Consider the following 24,711-nt stretch of genomic DNA (forward strand, 5'->3'; position numbering starts at 1 on the left):
CAAACATCATCACCACAATCACCACTGCTCGAGACACATGCATCACGAGTGCATTTCTCACACAGTGAGGCTTTCTCCAATAACCTTTTCTATTGGAAATGACGACGAGAGTGAGGGAGGTGAATTCTCTTCCCAACACTCCTCCCCCACTAGACTAACTTCAGAAGTGCCCAGACACACACCACGCTAGGGATGTCAGGTGGATCCATGGTACGTACCACCATGGTTTGGGCTAACCATGCCTTATCACATGGAATGGCTGGGTTGGGACATGTGGTCAAACTACACTAGGGCTTTCAGTAGACCCCTAGCCCCTACACACACACAGACCCAGGTGTTATGCAACATTTGCCCCATCTGTCTCTGAACCAATTCCTAAGTGTGGCGGAAGGGGAGGAAAGCATCGGACAGGACACATCATCTCCTGCACATCCTCCTCACCTGATGAAGCAATAATACCCCCTACAACGACCCCTGCTGATGACTTTAAACACTTTCATGATTTGTTCAAAAGAGTGGTGGAAGATCTTGAAATCCCTCTTGTGGAAGTCATGAAATCCTACCATAAATTACTGAGGATCCTCCACACCACCACCTTATCAAAGCCCATTAACGATGCATTATTGGAACTAGCCAACAACATCTGGCAAATGTTGGGTACCATCCCATCTACCTGTAAGAGGGCAGATAAAAAGTATTATGTCCCGGCCAAGGGAATGGAATTTTTATTCACACTGTCACCCTCTCTGGGCCAGGGGTCGTATCGGGACCCCTGGCAGGCCCAAAGGCAACAGACCTCGCTGGCCCCTAGTGGATCCTTCCAGCAGAAAAAGACGCCCCCTCCCTCAGCTGCTGTGTCCAACGCTGAGAGGTCCATTGCACACCGAAATTCAGGTGGTCCAGGTTTTCCATTTTCACACCTGTCTCCTAATTCCATCATTGTAGATATGGTAAACTCTAAAGGTCATCAACACCATTTTAAGTCATCCCCTTATGTCTGGGACTGCAAACGGCTAGACGTGTTTGGCAGAAAAGCCTATTCTTAAGCTACCTTCCAGTTGAGTGGCAAATTATCAAGCCCTATGGGCAAAATACAGCTACAAAATATATGCAAAATTAAAGTTTTCTTGATCAGATCCCAGACTTGCATAAAGAATACTTCAAAGCCGTTGTTAATGAGGGTCATTCGGTGACAGACATCCCTTCAGTTGGCTTTGGATGCAGCTGACATGTTGGTCTGTTCTATTTCAAGAGCGGTGGTGATGAGATGGGCCTCATGGCGTCACTCTTCAGCTTCCCCAAGGAGGGGCAAATAACAGTGGAAGACCTCCCATTTGAAAGAGCAATTCTGGTCACTGAAACAGAGACTATTCTCTATACTCTAAAAGACTCAGGAGCCACCCTCAGATCCTTAGGGATATGCACACCTGATTATAAGAGGAGATAGAATCTTCAATCATCATTTAAACCCATATCACAGTATTATTACACCTAATCATCTCAACACCCAGTACAATAGTCCCAGAAGCTGTGGGAGCCGTAAAGGAAGAAACCCAGGTTCCAAACCAGATAGAAGACATCAGGTTCCCATCAAACTTCTTCTCAGCCTTCTGTATCTAAGAGACAGTTTTGACAGGTTGGTTGAGGTGCTCTCCCCACTTCCATCCCACACTGGAACACCTTTTCCATCCCTTTGAGGACCGTCTTATTCTGTTTCTCAGCACCTGGGAATGGATAACCTCTGACAGGTGAGTGCTGGAGATTGTCTGGAATGGATACTCCATCCATTTTTCTTCCCTTCCACCTTCGAAACCACTTTTCCCGCCCCTCTTCAGTGACCTTTCTCATGAGAGCTTGCTATGACAGGAGATCGACTACCTCCTCAACATAGGGGCAATAGAGACAGTGCCCGTACATCTAAGGGGTAAACCTTCTATTCACATTGCTTCCTGATACCAAAGAAAAAAGGGGGTTGGATACTATACTGGACTTCTGAGCATTCAACCAATTTGTCAGTACTGTGAACTTCAAGATGGTCACATTGTCCATGATCATTCCAGCATTAGAAAAGGGAGACTAGTTCTCGCCACTCGACCTTCAAGATGCATAGTTCCACATTTCAATTAAACTAAGCCACAGGCATTACCTCAGATTCACTCTAGGGTAGGATCGCTATAATCAGTGCAGAGTATTTCCCTTCGGCATTTCATCGGCCCCCAGAGTATTCTCCAAGGTCCTCTTGGTGATGGCAGCCCACTTACATTCTCAAGGCACCATGATTTACTGTTTTCTAGATGATTGCCTCCTCAAGTTTTGATCCTTTGTGGATGCCCACCAAGTCACTCAGGTCACTTTGGACCTGTTTGAGTCTGGGCCTGCAAGTCAACAAACAAAAATCAACATTGATACCAGCACAGATGCTGAAATTCATGGGAGCAGACCTCTGCTCCGTTAAGACGAGAGTGCTTCTACCTCACCATAGATTCCTCAGTCTCTTCTCACTGATAAAGTACAATCCAACTCACGTATGTCAGCCAAACCGTGCCTCCAACTCCTGGAGCACATGGCCGCAGAGACATCAGTAATAGCTCATGCCAGAGTATGCATGAGATGCTTACAAACATGGTTCGATTTGATTTACAGACTGTACAGAGACAGCATAAACAAACTGTTGGTACCTGCCTCCCTCAGCTGATGGAAAAATCTGATAAACATCTGTGTGAGAGTCCCATTTGCCCAACCTCCCCAATCATTTCTACCAATGGATGCATCTCTCAGAGGGTGGGGTGCACATCTCAATGGCAGTATGGATCACGGCAAGTAGTCCTCAAGTCAGATATGCCTACACATCAATCTGCTTGAACTCAGAGTGATCAGAAATGCGTGTGCGCACTTCCTACCACAGATGAAAGGTACACACAAGGGTCATGGCAGACAACATGGCCTGTATGTAGTATATAAACTAGCAGGGAGGAGGCAGATCACCACTCCTTATGCACGGAAGCAATGAAGCTATGGACCTACCTATCGGGAATATACAACGCAGTAGTAGACCATTTGAACTGCTAATTCACTCACAACCCCAAGTGGGAAATAGATTCAGCAATGCTCCACAATATCTTCTGAGCGTGGGGGACTCAACAGTATACCTGTCTGCCACCTACCAGAACAAGAAATGCCTACAATACTGTTCAAGTCCAATCAGTGAATTGTCTCTTCTAAAGGCAAACTGGATGTTACTTTGTGGCTTTCAGCAACTGTGCAAAAGCTCTGGATGTTGGGAGGATGGAGAAAGGGTAGAATGGCGTGAGCTCTTGTCTTATTTTGAATGAAGATCTGTTTACCTAGTGAGATTCACTTATATATTGATCTCTCTATTTTTGTAGATGGTTGTGAAAACGTTCATGGATATGGACCAGGACTCTGAAGAAGAAAAGGAGCTGTATCTAAATCTTGCATTACATCTTGCTTCAGATTTTTTCCTCAAACACCCTGATAAAGATGTGCGGTTGCTGGTAGCATGTTGCCTTGCTGATATTTTCAGAATTTATGCTCCTGAAGCTCCATACACTTCACCAGATAAACTGAAGGTAAATTGAAATATGCATGCACACACACAATGTATGTGTTTTTAAAAAAAAAAAGGGGGGAGGGGAGGGGAAGGGCAGGAGGATACATTTCTCCCAAGCTGAATGATTAATTTTAGTGTTAATTTTTTTTTTATCTGCTTCTGGTTTAGCAGGTTAGCTAGTTATTGTACAAATCAAAATAAATGAATTACCTAAGAAATCCAAGTCGTTAACCTGGTTATGAGGACACAAGTACTGTCTGCACTGCATATTTTAACTGTTATAAAAGTCAGAAGATAACTGTTATAATTAAATCTTCTAATTCAGTTATAATGTTGATGTGACAAATAGGCATTTGTAACTGGTGAGGAGCATAACTCTTGTAACCGTGTTGGCCCAGCCTATGAAAGAGGCAAGGTAGGTAAAGTAATATCTTTTATTGAACCAACTTGTGTTGGGGAAGTTTAAAGCTCTCAAGCTGCACAGCGGCTTGAAGACAACCTCTGTGTAGCTCGAAAGCTTGTGCCTTCCACCAATAGAAGTTGATTCAGTAAAAGATTTTTACTTCACCCACCTTGTTTCTCTCAAGTTCATAAGCAGCATCTGTTTCAATATATAATATTTAAAGGCTTTGGAATTATTAACTTAGTTATTTTCAATATGAGAGCTTAATTAGAATATCTACTCTGCTGTCCTTTTAAAAAGTGTTGGCAGGTCTATAGCTTCCATAGGATCCTTCTGTGAGAGAGCAGCAAAATCCTCTCCACCAGCATTTCTAAAGTAGTGATCACTGGTGCTTTAAGTTAGTATTTTGGGGTATTTCTACACTGCACTGGGTCTGTGGGACCCATGTTTGTGGACTCAGTATTTCAAGCCTGCATTTGTGTGCCCCACTGCATTTTAAACCTGGGTTTATAATTGCTGGACCCACGTCTCACTGCAGTCCTGACATGTCTATACTGCACTATTATAGACCTTCTGACTCTAGTAAGTGGCTTGAGGTGCATCCACACTGCAAAATAACAGGACTTGGACCTGAGTCGCAGTGGGACTCAGGCTGTGACCCACTCCCCATAGATCTCCAGTCCTAAGTGCTTGCTTACCCCGATCAGACTGATTTGTTTGTAGACTGATCGGCTTGGGCTCAAACCAGAGACACTGATTTATCTGCTTAATGTGCAGTGTAAGATATGCTCTTGGAGGTGAGAGAGTATTTTATTAAAGAAAGGTATGTTTGAAAATAATTTAAACTATGGTGCAACTCTCCACCCAACTGAGAAGTTGATCATTTCTGATGAGAATTTGAAAGTTCCATTACATGAAATACTCTACATTATATGAAATACCCTTATCCCCTCTAGATGGAGGTGGTTGATTGGGAAATGACCTTTTAAACAAGCAGCTGCAAACCCACCTTTTTGTTACAAAAGCTTTCTATTATGGCAGTTTAGATGGCTTAATTCTTTTTTTCTGTTACAACATTAGCACCAGGCCTACCGTCTCTCTCCTACCCCCCAAAACCCCAAACAGCTTTTCATTACCCTATCTGAATCTTGACTGATGGATTGGGCTCTTTTTTTTTTTTAAACAGACAGTAGTGAAAAATTGTATTTTAAAAAATGATGCTGTCTTTCTATTCATTGTCTCCTGCCCTTGATTTTCACTTCTCCAGTCTTTCTTCGTCTGCAGATTTCAGAATTGCTCCTTTCAGAGGTAAATTTGTAAGTGCATCAGACATGGAAAAAGGAAAGGACAGATAGCCGAGTCACTTACAAAATACTGGTGCAGAAGACTATTGCTGAGTGTGCCATTACCTGGGGTACAACCTGGATTGTTGAAAAGCTGTGTTACTTCAATTCTCCAATCTGGAGTGCCTTTCTCACTGGTTTGCTGTGGGAATCACCATCCCCTGTACAGTTCATACAGCCTCTAGCATTAAAAATCACTCCCAGCTGAATTATATGAATGCTCTGGCCAGCCACTCATGAATTACATACAGGGTGACGCCAGCAACTTCCTAGGTCCAGACCATCTCCCAGAAATGTGTGTCTTGTACTGCCCTGCTCTCTACTGGACAATACAAGCTCATATAAAGTCAGTTATTTCATCAGTGGAAAATGTGATACACACAAACGTTATCTCAAATGGAGATTCCCCAGTACTTTAACCCAAACACACTGGTTTAGATAAAACAATAAAATAAAGTTTATTAACTACAGAAAGATAGATTTTAAGTGATTACAAGTAATGAGCCATAAAGTCAGAATTGGTTACAAAGAAAATAAAAGATAATATGCAAACTTATACCTAATTTAGTAAGCTAAATGGATTTAAAGCAAAGGTTTTATCTGACCTTTAATTACAGCAGTCTGTATTGGCTGAAAAGCCCTGCAGGCAGGACCCCTCCCCTAGTTCAGTGATGCTTTGTCTTTCAAGCATTGTAGCTGCCATGAGTAGAGATGGGGGAAGTGAGGTGATTTGGAGGCCACTGTTTCTCCTTCTTATACCCTTCTCCCCTCTTTGAGGATTATCTCTAGCTGGGGTTCAGGGGACAGCCAGTCTGTTTGCATGAAAATTCCCAGCTGTTTGATTGTCAATATACAAAGTTCTCACTCACACCCCTCTTTCTGCCAAAGAATGGCCATTTTAGATCATAGTCCATAATAGTTCATCTGATTAGCTGATACACTGGTTCCCTTAGCCAGGTATCTTTATCTCTGAGAAACTGGTTTGTGCCTGCTTTTCTTAAACTTGGAGCATGTTATTGCAATGTTATACAGTAGAATCTTATAACTTTACATGCAGTGTTGATACACACATTTTACCAGGACAATAATGTTGAGTAAATTGAGACTCATAATCTACTGAACATTATTGTCTTAGTAAAATGTGTGTATCAACATTGCATGGTAAAATACAAATGATACCTCATAAGGCATACTTGTGCAAAATTTATCGTAGTCTCGTAAAAATGGTGAACATGGAGTACAATCTGTTACACTGAGGCAGTTTATATTTATGCTCCTGTGGAAATCAGTTCACAGGTGTCCTGATTGCAGGACTCAAAAAAACTCTTTGATATTAATGATGGAGATAATTTTTTCACATTCATGGGGAAAAAAAGATAAGGGGAAGAATGCCTCTTTCTGGAGCAGTGTTTTGTTTTCACAGCTCTTACCCCACTGTTTTGCTTCTTAATCTTCCTGGCTTTTTCATCAGACATACATTGTTTTAGCCTGAAATTGAGGTTAGCTTCCGCCTCTCAGGCCCACTTTTCCACGGTTTGTTGCCCTCTTGCTTCAGTTTCCATAAAAGAATCTGATAGTGCAATTAATGCAGTGTACGCCTCAGGATCCAAGTAGAATACTCTGCAAGTAGAATGTCATGCACAACTTTTCCATCTGAGGAAGGGGGAGATTGATCTGAGGAGTGATCCCTGCACTCTAAAAACCAGGCTATTTAAAACGGTCTCGTATGGCAGCCAAAATTGAAAATCTAGATCTCCAATCCTGCTGACTTTTGTCACCCATTTCAGAACCTCCGTTTCTGCTATATCTTTCTTTTTTTGAGATTGTGACTGACCCCAAATTAAATCAAGATTCAATGTCTTTCTGACATATGTTCTAGCTCAACCAAAAGTTATGGGCTTGAATCAAGAATCATTTGTTGAAATTCTGCAGTAAGCAAGAGATCAGATGTAAATGTTCATAGTGGTCCCTTCTGGCATTAAAATCCTATGACCCCTTCTGGCTTTTAAAATATATTAGCACAGTGAGGGCATATAACTGATTTACATAATGGAATTATAATTCCAATATTTTCTATTCTATTCCTTGGTGTAGGTGGGGTTGGTAGTATCACTTATTAAGGTTGCCTGACACTTGATATTATAAGACCCTATTTTCGGAGGCTTATAATTTTGCTGAACTTTGACCATTTAGGCTGAAATTTTCCATGCTGGGTGTCTGACTCAGGCTAAAAAAATATTATTATTTTTTTTTTTTGGAAAACTTTGTCCAAAATGGTTCTGCTGTTTCTGACAATGAGGCTAAAGAAAAATACATCATTTTGTCATTTAAAATAATTCTGGTGACATTTTCTTTGGGACACTCTAGGGTCCCTATACGTTGGAGCAGGGACTTGAAATATGGCAGGCAGGCAGCTGTGCTGTGCAGTTCCTATGAAAATCTGCACTAATTTGACTAAATTATAAGCCTTTGTAAACCTCAATTTGTACCTGTTTAGTAGAGACTGATGAGAATTCAGTAGCTGAAATCTCTAAAGATTTTGTCCTCACTGAGCATGCTTCATCCCCTCACAACTGCTGCACATGTACCATCCCCACAGAGTGACAGAGTATGCTCAGTCTCCTAACAGCTCCTGTATGTGACCAAACGGCACGTGCGCCATCCCTGAATAGTGACTGCATCTGCTCTAGTGCAGGGCTTCAGACGCAAAGTCAGACTTACCCTGTAACTACTACTCTTGGCTGCTGCTGATTGGGGTGATGTTCGGTACCAGAACTCAGAGTAGGGAGTCTGTTTTGTGCTTTCAGTGACCCCCCTACTAGCACCCACACAGTGCTGAGGGAAAAAGCTGCCTGACTCAAAGGGAGAGGGGGCAAAAGGTGGACTGGGAATGGGAGGGAAATGAATAGATTGGGGCAAGAAGCCTGGTGAAACTGGGATTGAAGGGGTGGGAGAAGAGAAACTGTGGAGTTGGGGTGGAGCCTGGAACTTGTTGGGCAAAAATACTTGGAGACCAAGGGGGTATTGGGACTGGCTGGACCTTGAGACTATGACCTGGGTTTGAGGGGAGGCTAAGACTAGTTGAGCTAGGAGAATGGGACTGAGAATCTCTGAAGGAAATGGGGGAGTTGGAGGAACACTGAGAACAGGTGAGGAGCTGGGGGATAGGAGGAGAGTGGGACTGTCTGGACCAGATGATGGGTGCAGGAGATTGATCTGATAAGGAGCCAAATTTTGTGGGGAGAATGGGAGAACTGGAATTGGCTGGGCAAATATATTGGGATAAGGAGTGGGGAGACTGAGGCAAGCAGTTGAGGTGGGAGACTGAGACTGCATGAAGAGCTGAGAATGGAGACAGATTAGGCACTAGTGATGGTGGGGAAACTTGTTAGGAGGGGGCAACTTGAGGCTGGGTGTTAGAAAAGAGACAGGGTGAGTGAGGAGTTGGAAGTGGGGGACTGAAACGGCTGTGCAAGGAGACGGATTACAATGGAGGAGACTGGGACTCAGGTGGGATCCCTGCTGGGAAAACTAAGGTTTGCTGGGCAAGGTGACTTGGATTAAGGTGAGAAGCCTGAGGCATGGAGAATGGGACTAGCTAAGTGGGGAGAATGGGACTGGGACAAGGAGCCAAGACGAGACTGGGGCAGGACAGAATAGGTCAAGTTTGGAAGGAATGGGCAGAAAAATTTATGCCCACTAGAGCATGCTCCCTTCCAGAACCTGGAATAAGTCACAGTGTTCCTGAGTTGCACTATTCATCTGCTGTAATAGCTGTGAAACACACTAGCAGAGTGTATGTCTCATTCCTATCTGATACTGGTCCACACAGAGCGTGATGACTTACTATTGCTTTCAGCTACTCCATTAGCTCAAGTGGCAGAGGTCTGTGTGGTAGATCTAAAAAATCCCTGCTGCTGATTCAAGTGGGAGTTAATATGATAGCCCATGATGGAATGTGTTTTTGTTTGCTTTTAAAAAACCCTGGTAAACTGCACACACGCACACTGTTAAGAGAACATTACTGATGTTATGAAGTCGAGCAGTCAAAAATGAGGAAATGGTAGAATTAAGATTGACAGTTCATATGCATTATGATAGTCCGTAGGTACATGATCATATACTATTTTTCCACAGGACTCCTGCCTCATTCTGTATACAGGATGGACCTCCTCTAGGGATGAATCAGATTTGTGTAGTTAAGGAGGCTATTGTCCATAGGAACCTGCTTCATTTGTTGCAGAAGTTGGAAGCTGCATAATGAATGAGGCAAAGGTTTGTAGAAGGAGAAAATATGGTTTACGGTTAAGGCAGTTGGATGCTGCTCAGGAGAATTGAATTCTGTTCCTATGTGATATTGGGCAAGTCGCCAGACTTATCAGAGATGGCCAGTAATTGTTTTCTCATCTCTGTGTGTCCGCTTGAGACTTTGGGGTCTGACTTGTGGAAGTACTGAGCACTCAGCTGCACCTGAAGTCAGTGGGAGCTGTAACTTGAACATATGCTAAGTACTCTGAAAAAATCAGATTCTAGATCTCAAACTGGGCTCTCAAAATTAATGGATGCTTTTGACCTTCTCTCTGTGCCTCATCTACTTGTCTATAAAAAGGGAATAATATTCCTGCCTCACTTCACAGGGGGGTTATGAATGTTTGTGAAGCATTCAAATGTTATAGTGATGAGTACCATAGAAAAGCCCATGAGGAAATTAATTCCGTTATCGGAGCAGGATTTGAAGAGGGTGTAGTAAACAAGCCCTGGGGCCACACAGTGAACAATGAAGAGGAAGAAAAATATTGAATAGCTGCTCATTAAGTGAGTTCTGTCCATCTTGTGAATGGAATGAATCTGGGTCCTGTGGAAAACATATTATGTGATGATATAATTTAAAGACAGTATCATAATGCGTATTCACTGTTCCACATTAGGAAATGCCTGTGCACCCTTAATTCTTGAATGCTTTTCTTTGTAATATATTTTGTGTAATAAAGTCTGTAATGGTGCTTGTTTTATTTTGTCACTACACACTGCACTGAAGTTTTCAGTGAACTGTCTACCGTGATGCACAGAAGTTTTCTAAATGGTTACAGTTAATTTAGAACTCAGCCATGTGTATGACTAGTTCAACATGTCAGGGTCAGCAAGATTAAGTGCTCTGTTCTGCTGGAAAGAATCCCGGAGGAAGATATATTGAAAAGGCTTGGAACTATTTAGAAAAGAGATTAATAGGGATGGGGAGCATTGGGTGGGGGGAGTGTAATAGAGGTGTACAAGAGAGATGATGTTATATTTGAGGCCAAGAGTTCAGTAAAAAATTTAAAAAAATGATTCATATAAATGGTTAATGAGAATATTCAGGTTAGATAGGATACAGAAAGCCTACCTGGGTTCACAAAGAAACTTCCTTATGGACAGGTTGTTCTATAACTGTCTACAATAGAGGAGTTTTGTATCTTCCTCTAATCCAGGGGTGGGGAACCTTTTTTCTGCCAAGGGCCTGATGGTGGTATGCGGAAGGCGGCTGAGTGTCCGCCGCCGAATTTCCCCCCGCCGCTGCCGCTGTGGCGAAACCGCACTTCCGCTGAATTCCCCCCCACCGCCGAAAAGGGGCAAACGGCAGCAGGGTTTCGGCGGCAGGCACTGCCCCCTCCCACGGAACCCCGCCGCTGCCGTGAAACCGCGCTGCCGCCGAATTCCCCCCCCCCCCCCCCCCCCGGCCGAATTCCCGCCGCATTCCCCCCCGCCACCAGGGCCAGACCAAATGATTTTGCGGGCCTTATACGGCCCGCGGGCCGGACGTTCCCCACCCCTGCTCTAATCTAAAGCATTTAATCGTTGTCTCAGAGAGGATACCGAACTAAATGGGGCAATTGATCTGACTTGATATACCTGTGTTTCTGTGTACCAGTTCAAGTATTGCTATGACTTGGAAACCATTGCTGTTTCTGCAATCTTCTCTCCCAAGGGGAGGAATGCTGGGTTATCAGTATGTGTTTGCCAGATTATAGGTAAATCTTATAAATTTTAATATGAAGAGAATGACTTTCAAAGTGGAAATGATTTTCTGCTTGCGGTTGTAGGTAGTGTCAGATATTCTTTTTCTTGTTTGGTGTGTTTTTTGCAATTTTGAATACTTTAACTGATGAGCTTCAACTTGTTTTTTTTGATGTTCATTGTGTAGCTGTTGTGGCCTACCAGTTGCCTGTGGTAATATGTAAATTTTGAACCATTTGAAAAGAAAGCCAGAAGTGTGTATATTAGTGCAGAATCTGTGCAAATAAATTAATCTTCAGACCTGTCATTTGTGGACTAAAACTGAACTTTAAGCCACTAGAGCTATATTATCCTGTCAGTCTCCAATACTTGAAGAGTATGGAATTTGCTGCACACTTTTACAGAGCATTAAATTCTTGATGTTAAAGCTTGATCTGATGCCTTGTTTTTTGGGGGTCATTTTTCCTAATACTGCTTTAGTTAAACCTTCAGGGCCACATTTAGGACAGATATTTTGTTTTCATAGATTAATTGTTTCCAAGACCACAAGGGACCATTTTGATGATCTAGTCTGACCTGCTATGTAACACACACCATAGATCTTCCCCCAAATAATTACTTTTGAACATGTCATTAAAAAAAAAAATCCAATCTTGATTTATCTTTGAGAACTTGTGGAAGATGGTAGAGATCCAAGAGGACTGGAAAAGGGCAAATAGAGTATCTATCTATAAAATGGAGAGTAAGGAGAAACTAAATGAATTCTTTGCATCAGTCTTCACTGCAGAGTATGTGAGGGAAATTAGCACACCTGAGCCATTCTTTTTAGGGACAAATCTGAGGAACTGTCCCAGATTGAGGTGTCAGTAGAGGAGGTTTGGGAACAAATTGATAAACTTAACAATAAGAAGTCACCAGGACCAGATGGACATTGTTACCACGGTGAAACTTTCTAAGGATTACTATTGCTGAGATAATTCTTCATAGGTTTATTGTAATCCTAGTTGCCCGGGCTAGGGAAGATTGGTGTATCTGGCATTTGTGCAAGTGCTGTAGTGGGGAATGACCTCAACAGTTCAAAATGAATATTTAGACAATTTAGGTAAACAGTCATAAGTTATGTGATAAAACAAATAGCTATTATGTTTTTTCTTTCTAGGATATATTTATGTTTATAACAAGGCAATTGAAAGGATTAGAAGATACAAAAAGCCCACAGTTCAATAGATATTTTTATTTACTTGAGGTAAGCTAAAACATCTACTATTTCTTACTATTACAAGACGTTGAAAAAGTCATAACTACTGTACCTTTTTCTTTTTTCCCCAACATAGAATATTGCTTGGGTCAAATCTTATAACATATGCTTTGAGCTAGAAGACAGCAATGAAATTTTCACACAGTTGTACAGAACTCTGTTTTCGGTAATAAAGTAAGTATATTCTGATTGATGTAGTTTTAATCATATATTTCAGGAAAACCATTCTAATTTAAACATGTATCTGTAATACTGCTTGTTCATTAAAGCTGTTAGTCTGGATATTGTAGTAATCAAAGCTTAACATTTCTATTTTAAGAATTCAGTTTATTACACTCATACTGCTGCCTTGGTTTAAAAAGGTATGTATTCTTTCTATTTTTTCAGATAGTACTTTGTGGGAGGATTCAGTTAATCACCTCCCCTTTTCAAAAATCTTGGAGACATCAAAATGTATTAGTATTTGGAGAATAAGTATTAAATATACAAAAGCTTTAAAAAAATTAGTTGTGTTTTATTTAGATGTTATCTTAGGTCAGAAGTGCAGAAAGTGTTTCAGAGAGAGGTTTATGGGAGGTTAGAAAATGAGAGCTTACTGTGGTGCTACTCTTCAGGGTTTTGTCAATATAATATCCTTAAAAGAAATTAACACAAAATGAACTTTCTAGCGCAAAAATTAGAAACCATTTTTTTAGGAAATGCTCCTTTAAAAAAATGGCACCGATTTTGCATGAACTGTCTGTATTCATCTCTTGAAACTCTTGTCTCAAATAAAAATAAAAAATGGTGTAGACAGTAGATTAAATGCATTAGTCCCTACTTTGCAAGAACATATTATTAAATCAAGTCATCTCCAGTAATGACCCAACTTGGTCATTGTGTTTTTCTGTTGCTTTGTATTTTAGTACCTCGTTTTTCTGGTCAATCGTCATTTGTATACACTCTTTCACTGTTAATGAGAATTTTACTGTCTGCGCTGAGTTGATGGTATTATTTATGCATTTAACTTTCCTGATTTTCAGTTTTGTAGTTATATAGGATCTTTTCGTTTACATCATTTGAACATCTTCAGTAGTCTGAACACTAGTGCAAATAAAACAAACACATTTTACCTGAACTTTTCTCTTGCTTATTTTTGTACCATCTGTACATATGCGTTACTTAATGTTGTTTGATTATTTCCATATGTTTGATATTTACTTAGTTCAATGCTCAGCTTGCAATTCTAATGGCATCACAATTATGAGACTTCCATGTGTAATATTGGGAGAATTTTTGTTATAAAGAAAATAGTTCATATTGTGGGGGTGGAGAGAAGTTTTATCTCTGTGCAAATGTATACTTTTTCTTGTAAAGAGTAGTACACGTTGAGAAAGAATACAAGAAACATTATGATAAGAAGTTCCATGTAGAGTCTAGTAATTAGTTTGATTTCTCAAAAGGAATTTATGCTCCAATTGCTGTGCTTCCAGTTACATTTTAAAAAAGGTACTGTTTTTGGAATTCTTGTGATTAGAGGTGGTACTTTATATTGTGCTAGTGTACTAAGGAATTCTACCTTTAATTTCAGCAATGGTCATAATCAAAAAGTACACATGCATATGGTGGATCTGATGAGCTCTATCATTTGTGAAGGAGATACTGTGTCTCAGGAACTTTTAGATACGGTTTTAGTTAACCTGGTGCCAGCACATAAGGTAAGCCTTAAATAGCTATTGAATTTTATGGCTAGATCATGTTGAAACTTGATCAAATTCACAGGGCAAATTGTGAGGTGAATTAATTCACTATGTTTGCTTGATTTAGCCTTCATGATTCAATTTTGAATAAAACTTATTGTTTTCATTGGCTTGTCATGAAGTAAAAATGTTTTGTCTTGGTTTTTAACAATAGTCTAATGTAAATATTTTTCTTAAACTTTATTTGCATTGTGGCTTGTCTGAAAATTAATTGTGTGACATTTTTATTTAAGTGGTTTGTGTGTAGTAAGAACCTTGCATAAACATACAGTTTCCTTTGAAACCAGGGTTGTTACGGTTAGTTATATTTGTAATGATGTATATGATTTTATAGTTGTACATATGTGAACAGGCCCAACTACCACACTTTTATAAATTGGAGGGGGGGAAAGGCAGAGTTAATTGAATTCATTTTTTTGTGTGCTTGAATTGACAACAGTGTTGACAGTGATTAAGTGCATCATAATGTATTCTCAACATTTCTTTGTGACATAAATAAAAATGTTAGGAAAACTATATGAAGTATTAAAAGTTGATTACGTTGATAGGCAATCATGCAGTTATTAGGTAAACTGGAAAATGACTGCTTCAGGCTTTATCTTTAGTATATTTTATCACACTTAAATTTTAAAAAAAGAAGGAAAGCCTAATTTGTCTGCACCTCAGAACACACCGAATCATAGAAGATTAGGGTTGGATCCAGCTTCTTGTCCACTGTTACCCTCGGGTCTTTTGCTGCACAACTTCTGCTTAGCCAGTCGGTCCCCAGCCTGTAACAGTGCATGGGATTCTTCTGTACTAAATGCAGGACTCTGCACTTTTCCTTGCTGAACCTCATCAGATTTCTTTTGGCCCAATCCTCCAATTTGTCTAGGTTATTTGGTATCCTACCCCTACCCTCCAGTGTATCTGCCACTCCCCCAGCTTAGTGTTATTTGTGAACTTGCTGAGGGTGATATCCATCCCATTGTTCAGATCATTAATGAATATGTTGAACAAAACCGGCCCCAGGACTGACCCCAGGGTACTCCACTTGATACTGGCGGCCAACTAGACATTGAGCTGTTGATCACTACCTGTTGAGCCTGATGATTTAACCTGTTTTCTGTCCACCTTATAGTCCATTCATCCAACCCATGCTTCTTTAACTTGCTGGCAAGAATACTGTGGGAGACTTTGATACTGGACACTTAATGATCAGTGTGGATACTAGTGAGACATGGTATGCCCGATTTGCAGATCAGTAAGGTTTAATGTGCAAGGTTTTTTATAAATATACTAGTTAAATACAAAGCCTAAAATTAATTACAATGTAATATATTTATTAAGCCTAGAGAGCTAAGCAGTTACTTAGAAGGCTGTATTCGGGAACGGCTTTTTTTAGGGGCCCTGCCAGGGAGTCAGTGGATTCTTTGGTTTGGTTGGCAGCACTTTTTGCTGAGTCAGGTGTTGATGGAGGTGTTTAAGTAGTGACTTTTTATAAATAGCTTTTATTTAATAATTTTTTATTTATTATTATATATGCTAATTATTTATATTGGGGGGTTTTTAAATTATATTTTATTTTTATTATGACCGCCTGACTCAACACGTTCCTGTAGAGGACATAATGCCCTCCTCCTGAAGCCAAACACAGATACAGCTTCACGGAGAACCGTGCCAGGCAGGTTGCTACCATGCCGACACTCAGTGAGAGAAACCCTTGCACCGTACACCTCAGATTGTCTCACTCACAGCTGATTGAGCCCCCAGGGATGCCAGTTGTTGATACTGGACACTGAGTGATCAGTGTGGATACTAGTGAGACACGGTATGCCCGATTTGCAGATGAATAAGGTTTAATGTGCAAGGTTTTTTATAAATATACTAGTTAAATACAAAGCCTAAAATTAACTACAATATATTATACTCACTAAGCCTAGAGAGCTAAGCAGTTACTCAGAAGGCTGTATATAGGAATGGCATTTTTTAGGGACCCCGCCAGGGAGTCAGTGGAGCCTCCTGGTCTAACTGGCAGCACCTCCTGGGGAGTCAGGTGTTGATGGAGCACACCCCTTTGTTTAAGTAGTGACTTTTTATACTTTTTTATGAACAGCTTTTTTACTTAATCACTTTTTTATTTATTTTTATATACATTGGGTTTTTATTTTAAATTACATTTTATTTTTACTATGATAATTGGGGTTGTCAAAACAACATCTGGTGATAGGCGGGGCGGTGTAAAAGTATGCCCCTCGGCAATGAAACAGTGTGTACCCCCAGACGTTCAAGGATAATTTGTTGTTCCTATTACCATTATCTGTGTGCAGCTGCCAAGCATACAGTATCTGTATTTTGTCTTATGTGCCGTGCTATACAGAAACTGAGACATCTACAAGGTTACTCAGTAGTCCAATTCATCTCTGCCAACTGGAAGATGTCATACTGCAGGGGTCAAAATAGCTAAGCAAGCAACTGAAGCTATGCTAGGCCTGTAGGACAGTGGTCAAGCAAATCAAATTGTACTAGGCCTCCAACAAAGACCGTATGAAAAGCTTTGCTAAAGTCAAGGTATGGGTCCACCGCGTTCCCCACATCCACAGAGCCAGACATTATAGAAGGCAAGTAGGTTGGTTAGGCGTGACTTGCCCTTGGTGAATCCATGCTGGCTGTTCCTGATCACCTTCATTTCCTCCAAGTGCTTCAAAATGGATTCCTTGAGGACCTGCTCCATGATTTTTCTGGGGTCTGAGGAGGCTGAATGGTCTGTAGTTCCCTTTTTCCTTTTTTTAAAGATGGGTACTATATTTGTCTTTTTCCAGTAATCCAGGACCTCCCCCAATTACCACGAGTTTTCAAAGATAATGACCAATGGATCTGCCTACTCCCTCAGCACACTCTGATGCATTGCATCTGGCCCCATCGACTTGTATATGTCCAGCTTTTCTAAATAGTCCTTAACCTGTTCTTTTACCATTGAGAGATGCTCACGTCCTCCCCATACTGTGCTTCCCAGTGCAGTAATCTGGGAGCTGACTTTGTCTCTGAAGACCGAGACAAAACAACCATTGACTACTTTGGCTTTTTCCACATCATCTATCACCAGGTTGCCTCCCCCATTCAGTAAGGGACTCACACTTTTCCTGACCTTCTTGTTGCTAACATACTTGTAGAAACCTTTCTTGTTACCATTCACGTCCTTTGCTAGCTGCAACTCCAGTTCTGGTTTGGCCTTCCTGATTTCACCACTGAATACTTGAGCAATATTTTTATACTTCTCCCTAGTCATCCGACCAAGCTTCTACTTCTTGTAAGCTTCCTTTTTGTGTTTAAGCTCACTGAAGATTTCTCTGTAAACTAAGCTGGAGCTGCCATATTTGCTATTCTTTCTGCACATTGGGATGGTTTGTTCCTGCGCCCTCAAAGGTTTCTTTAAAATACCTCCAGGTCTCCTGGACTCTTTTCCACCTCATATTAGCCTCCCTGAGGATCCTGCCCATCAGTTTCCTGAAGGAATTGGTCTGGTTTTCTGAATTCCAGGGTGTGTATTCTGCTGCTCTCCTTTCTTTCTTTTGTCAGGATCCTGAACTTGACCATCTCATGGTCACTGCTGCCCAGGTTGCCATCCACTTCTTGTTCGCCTACAATTTTTCCCTGTTTGTGAGCAGCAAGTGAAGAGGAACACAGCTCCTAGTTGGTTCCTCCAACACTTGCACCAAGAAGTTGTCCCCAACACTCTCCAAAAACTTCTGGATTGTCTGTGCACTGCTGTATTGCTCTCACAGCAGATGTCAGCATGATTGAAGTCTCTCATGAAAACCAAGGCCTGTGATACGGAAACTTCCATTAGTTGTCTGAAGAAAGCTTCGTCTACCTTATCCTCCTGATGAGGTGGTCTATAGTAGATGTCCATCACAATATCACCCTTGTTGCTCTCTCCTCTAAACTTAACTCACACTCTGAACAGGTTTTTCTCCAGTTTCATACTGGAGCTCTGAGTAGTCATACAGCTCTCTTACATACAATGCAACCCCTCCACCTTTTCTCCCTTGCAGGATGCTATCTTGTGGAACTTTGGATACAAGATGTAACATAGATAAGGTGATGCAAAGTTAACTCAGTTTTATAATTTATATATCTCCATGTAAGATAGTTTTGGAAATGTGACTACTTAAATTTTGGAGAGGTTTGTATGTATTCGACAGAGAACAGAATCTTTTGAAACTAAACTATATGTTCATTAAAAGTTTTTTTGACTGAAAATATTCAAACCGCTTTCTTACAGCCAGCCATATTGTATGTAGTTTGAGAGTTACCAGTACTTACCTTTGACCAAAGAAATCAGCCCCAGAACTTCTGTGTAGGATTCAAATTTACTAGAGGAGGCCTCACGGTATGAAAAATGTAAAAGAAGACTACAGACTTTGATTCTTAAATTTGGAATTTTTCTTTTATTAGCATCTAATTTTTGTTTGGTGTTTTGTGCCACATTCATCTTTATTAGTCTTCACAAATTATTCTCCTTCATTCTGTGGAAAGTTTTTCCTGCTTCTATAGTGAGAGATCATTTAGTAACTGTTTCCATGAAAGTTCTAAACTTTTATTGAATGAAAGTGCATTAGTTTGCTGGCTCTTACTATAGGATAAAAGTTAAAATATTCAGGGAAGAGTGGCTGTAGTATTGAACCACGGTGCAGGCTGTCAGATAGGCATTTTGAAAGTTTATAGTGGATAAAAACCAAGTATTGGCAAGAAAGCCTCCTAATTGTGTATTGCTTTTCTTTCTCTTCTTGCTAAAAGGTCACCTTTTTGACTACACTCATGTTAATTATATGCAGGGGTTCTGTTGTTTTGGGTTCATTGATTTTATTTTTCAAGGTTTGTTTTGCAATTTTTCAGTAGTAGGAATCCAAGAATTGGGAGTTTTCTGGGCTTTCTCTTTGTAGACCTGGTAATGAGTAATGCATATTATAATACATATTACATTGTTATATACTGTAGTGGGTGATCTCTTTGTATTGTTCCTTAGTACACTTCAATGTAGTACTGTTTCAAACAGCACTATGTTAAAGTACACTAACAAACCTTTAGTGCTTATCAGCAGGGTCTGCCTGGACAAAGTAATGTGCAACATGATAGTGTGATTTGGCAGTCACATCACTATAATCCCCATTACTGCTCCGTGTAGATGAGCCCTTAGATACACATCACTTTCTGCTCTTTCTCTGGTCTTTATTGGATTAAACATTGATTTAATTTTTTGATGTGTGTTGGTTAAAATCACAAATCAGAAGTCCTAAATACATGTTCACTAATTGCTGCAATTATTTGCATAATTTGCATAAATCTAATGTTCTGAGACTTACATGTCTGTGATGTAAGTCTGTTGTGATCTAATTCTAAGTACGAGTCTGTATTTTATGTTTGGTTGTTCAGCCAGTATTCTGAAATTTTTTATGCAGGTTTTAGTCTCAATAATGAACAGACGTTTGTGATATATATTTATATTTCAACTCAGACTTAGTTAAGGTGAAACCTGCAATTGAAGGCATATATCAGTGGTTTAAATGTATATTATTTTACAAAAATGTTGTTTTTAAAATGTTAAATTCCTCAAATTATAGAATATCAAGAAATGCAAACTTGAGCTTGAATTTTTCCAAAAAGCTCACCTCCCTCCTTGAGAGGTTAAGAGTTTCTAGCTCCCATATACCTCCTTTTCCAGCAGAAATCAAAAGGCCACTAGGAGGATTTAGAAAGGGGTAATTTGTGGCTCTGCAGAAACAGTGGGAGGAGCCAGAGGCTTAGAGCTTTTAGCCAGAATTGATATGATTAACCCACTGAGTACTCTGGAGTGTTTTCTCCTTCTTTGTGTGAGAGGTGTGTTCTTTCCTGCCCACTCTTCCCAGAATACTACATTTTTTTGGGGGCAAGCAAGATGTTCTTCCACGCCTTCTCCAAATTGCCATCTCTTTCTCTGTGAGGTGAGGGAAATTATGGAATGCCACTCTCCTCTCTCCTTACATTCTTGCTAGAAGCGTTGGAGGGGAAACAGGTGGTTTCTTACGTTTCTTTTCTGCCATCCGTTGGGAGTGGGTCCCTGTAACCTTGCATATACATTTCCCCCCCAACCCCGCACCCTTCCATAAGTATGGTGAAAATACCTGTTTTATAATTTCTAGTTTTCTCTTCTTTCCTAGGAGGAAGTTCACTCCCCACTGCTACAGATAGTTTACATGGGTGCCACATCTTCTTAGGTCTCTTAGGGCCTGCAGCAGTCCCTCACTTCTCTTCAGATCGATGTGCATGCCCCTGCTGATATAGGAGTTTACCTGGCCAGGGCTTTTGCCTTTCATCCAAAAGAGAAGAGGGTTGGTCATAGTCACACCATATTAAAAAAAATCTTTCTCCTACATATGCAAATGCACACACCGTATACTCTTACCATTTCCTTTAAAGACTTAGAATTGGACGTTTAATCATCTTGGCTCATGGATTATTCTGGTGGGTCAATTTAAAAAAAAAAAAAAAAAAGTACAATCACACTTTATTTTTTTTCCTGTTTTTCAGTGGTCTTTCATTAGCTAGGAGGAGTTAGAAGTGGTCAATGTTGCTCAAAGCAGGCAGGATGAAGAGCACTGTAGAGTCAGATATACAGGATAGTTATTTTAGAGGTTGGGAAGGTACAAAAGGAAGAGGTTTAGTGCTATATATTCAGCATAGCTTTCTGTCCTGCAATGATTATGTTTTGTAATAATTTTACCCATTTCCAAGATTTTTATTTGGGAGTATGAGACTGAAAATGAATTTAAGTAGTGCAGGAGTTGTCACAATTTTTCATAATAGAGTGTGCTTATTCCCCCCCTTCCTAGTCAAGATTGTACAGACTATCTCTCTTCCCGCTGGTTGCTGAACAAGATTCCTGTAGGAACTACAGCTGTTCTTTACCTGGGAAAATTAAGAGCTGGTCGACACTATGTAGGTCGACATAAGGCTGTTTACGTCGACCTAATTATGTCAGTGTTTACACTACAGCCTTCCTCCTGTTGATATAAGTGCCCTACTACACTGACATAACAGCACCTCCACGAGATGTATAAGGCTTATGATGATGTAGTTAGGGTGATGCAGTGTCTCTTAACCTCAGCTGTTGGCTGTCTTGTCAATTTCACGCAGGAGCTGTGAAAGTAACAAGAAAGCCAACACCTAGAGCCCAGATGCCTGGTGCTCCCAAATGGGAGCTGGAGCCAGAAGTCAGGGTGGTCTCTGAGTTTCCCCTTCGTTATTTTCCTGGGTGCCTGAGGGATGTTCACCAGCTCATTGCTGCAGTAATGTGTTTGCTATCAAATCTATCAATCAATTTGTAATCATTGTTACTTACCCAAGCCATATGAAAGAAGTGGGCTGGCAAGTGCAAACAAATACCGAAAGCCACCCAACTTTCATTCTAGACCCTTGCTTACTCTTTATAGAAGCAAGCATACCTGGAGGGTAGATTTCCATAATCTCATAAAATGCACGGCCCCTAGTAGGTTCCTCCAGCACTTGCTCCAGGAAGTTGTCCACAACACTCTCCAAAAACTTCCTGGATTGTCTGCACTCTGCTGTATTACTTTCCCAGCAGGTGTCATGGTGATAGAAGTCCCCCCTGAGAACCAGGAATCCCGAAACTTTCACTAGTTGTCTGAAGAAAGCCTCATCTATCTAATTCTCCTGGTCTCTGGTGGTCTATGACAGACGCCCACCACGACATCACCCTTGTTGCTCTTGCCTCTAAACTTAATCCAGAGTTCATGCAGACATCAGAGTTCATGCAGCCACGATTAGCGCCTTTCACCCTCTAGCGGACAGGCATTTGATTTTTTTTACCTACCCCCTTGACTGCTTTATTCTGGAAGGGCCTTTTACATAAATACTCCTTCATTCAACCTGTCGCTCCCTAATAAGACCCCAACCTAGTCCGTACCTCATTAATGAATACTCCTTTTGAACCACTGGCCTCCTGTTCTCTTTCTCTCTTCTCCGTGAAGGCCACTTTCCTTGTTGTTACTTCAGGGTGGAGGTTTGGTGAACTGGGAGCCATGATAGCAGACTGCTGTTTCACCATATTCCATAAAGACAAGGTCTCCACTTTGCCTCCCAAGTTCCTACCAAAGTTAGTTTCCTGATTCCACCTCAATCAACCCATACATCTACCTACCTTCTTCCCCAAACCACACACCTCTAATGAGGAATGATGATTTCATTCCCTTAATGTGTGTAGGGCTCTGTGTACAATGGACAAAGCCATTCTGTAAGTCTCCCAGGATATTTGTCACCATAGCGGAGAGAATTAAAGGGCATCCTTTCCATCCAGAGAATCTCTAAATGGGTCTCAGCAGTGCATAGTGCATTCGATCAGTTGTCGGACTCTCCCCACCAGCTGGGATATGGAATGTTGCATGATCTGCCCCTTGCAGATGTATGTAAGGAGGCTACATGGCATTTGGTACATACCTTTTCCTCCCACTAAGCTCTAGTACAGGAGTTGTCAGACTTACTGAACCTCTGAGCCTCATACAACAATCTTCAGAAGTTCGAGAGCCAGGGCATGCCAGCTGGGCCTCGGGGCTTCAGTCCTGTGGCGGGGTAGTGAGGCTTGGGGCTTCTGCACCATGGGATGTGCCTGCTGAAGCCCCAGCAGGCGCCTACCATTGGGCAGAAGCACCAAGACTCCCCTCCCTGCAGGCCTGAACCCCCAGCAGGCGCACCCCATGTGGCAGAAGCCCAGAGCCCTGGCAGGTGCCTCGGTGCTGGGCAGAAGCCTCTAGCCCTACCCCCCACTTCAAGGCAGAAGTCCCAAACTCCCCACCCCAGTCTGGTGATCAGGTGTACTCCAGGTCCACTGAAGATAAGATAAGAAGTAGTCTTCAGTTTAATGTGCAGCCAGGGAGATGTGCGTTAATAGTAGGAAAATCTTTCTAATTATCAAAATAATTAGAAAACGCCAAAATAGGTGTACTTGGTCTTGCCTCAGTGCAGGGAGCTGGACTAGATCATCTCTCAAGGTCCTTTCCATTCCTATATTTCTATTATTCTGTGTCCATGCCATTTTGATGTGCAGTAGGAAGGTCTCAAGCAGAGCCACTTGTGCAGCAAAATGGGAAAGATTCTCAGCCTGGGCTGAGTCCTGGCAGTTGTCACCAAGCAGTGTGGAAATTAGACATATATCGGGCTACCTGTTGCATTTGAAATCTTCCGGTCTCCCCATCAATTCTGTAAGGTTGCATTTAGCATCCATCTCCAAGATAGATCCACCATGGATGGGTTCTCTGTTTTTCAAATATTTTGGATCTAGGTTTTTAAATGGTTTCCTTCATACCCTGAAGGGATCTGAACTATTGTCCCATTTAATTGGTTCTGCCTTTGAGCCTTTAGCAAAAACTTTCTTATCATTGCTATAAATGAAAACTGTTTCTGGTAGCAATTACTTCTGAGAGAAGGGTGTCAGAGCTGCAGACACCATAAGCTGACCCCCTTTTATGACATTTAACAAAGACATGGTTTCCCTCAGTGTATGCCAAAGGTCGTATCTGCATTCCACCTCTGAGACCTTTCATCTTCATGTATTGTTTCTGAAACTTCATTCTAGCAAAACTGAAGAGAGGCTGGCTTTCTACTTTGGACATTCAGAAGACTCTATCCTTTTACCTGGACCACAGTCTTTCAGATTGTGTCCTGGACTTTTGTCGCCTTCGCTGAAAGGATTAAAGGGCAATCAGCATATATTTCACTGGATTTCTGACAGTATTAAGATCTGCTATAATCCAGAAGAGTTTTCTCTTCCTTTGAAAATAATGGCTCATTCTACTGGTGCTCATTCCACTTCATCAGCTGTCTTGAGTAATAGTGGTTGTCAGATGCTATGCCATCACTCAAGCTTCCTGGAATGCTGCCATCTTTGGTAAATCAGTGCTACAGTCTCTTTTTCAAGTAATCACAAGTCACCTCTAGGTCAACTGCTGGGAAGTCACCTACAGTGGAATGTATATGTACACAATCACTCCAAGGGGGAAAAACAGTTATTTACCTATTTAGGTAACTTGTTTTTTGGGATGTATTGTGCATATATACATTCTACAACCCTCCCACCTTCACAGCTATTTCATGTATTAGATTTCAGCAATGGAGAGGGAGGCAGTGCTTTTCACAAAGAGGGCAGAGTTGCATGTGCAACCTAGTGGTACTGCTGGCAAAAGTCTTGAATGAATTGCGCACTCATACATCTATAGTGGAAAGTATGTGTACAACACATCTCTAAAAACTGCAGTTACTATACAGTTCAGTAGCTATTTTTTCTGGTGATTTCAGCTACACTACAGTTTCTCCAGAAGGTTGGTTGGAGTCCTACAACCAAGGACTATAGAAATGTGGGTACCAGACAT

General features: G+C 41.1%; 1 protein-coding gene across 5 annotated transcripts in view; it reads left to right on the forward strand.

Moving 5' to 3' along the window:
• PDS5B (PDS5 cohesin associated factor B) overlaps nt 1-24,711 on the forward strand; it is a 195,617-nt gene that overhangs the window by 37,098 nt on the left and 133,808 nt on the right. For 4 of the 5 annotated variants that reach the window (XM_067562968.1, XM_067562970.1, XM_067562973.1 and 1 more), the window contains 4 exons: nt 3,387-3,590; nt 12,471-12,557; nt 12,646-12,743; nt 14,140-14,266. In XM_067562968.1, coding sequence (XP_067419069.1) covers nt 3,387-3,590; nt 12,471-12,557; nt 12,646-12,743; nt 14,140-14,266 — 516 coding nt within the window. The remainder of the gene's footprint in view (nt 1-3,386; nt 3,591-12,470; nt 12,558-12,645; nt 12,744-14,139; nt 14,267-24,711) is intronic. The other variant, XM_067562972.1, reaches the window with a different exon arrangement.

This window comes from Emydura macquarii, unplaced genomic scaffold (assembly GCF_026122565.2).
Source record: "Emydura macquarii macquarii isolate MOO-44397 ecotype Brisbane River unplaced genomic scaffold, CSIRO-AGI_Emac_v2 contig_2473, whole genome shotgun sequence".
Taxonomy (NCBI): Eukaryota; Metazoa; Chordata; order Testudines; family Chelidae; genus Emydura; species Emydura macquarii.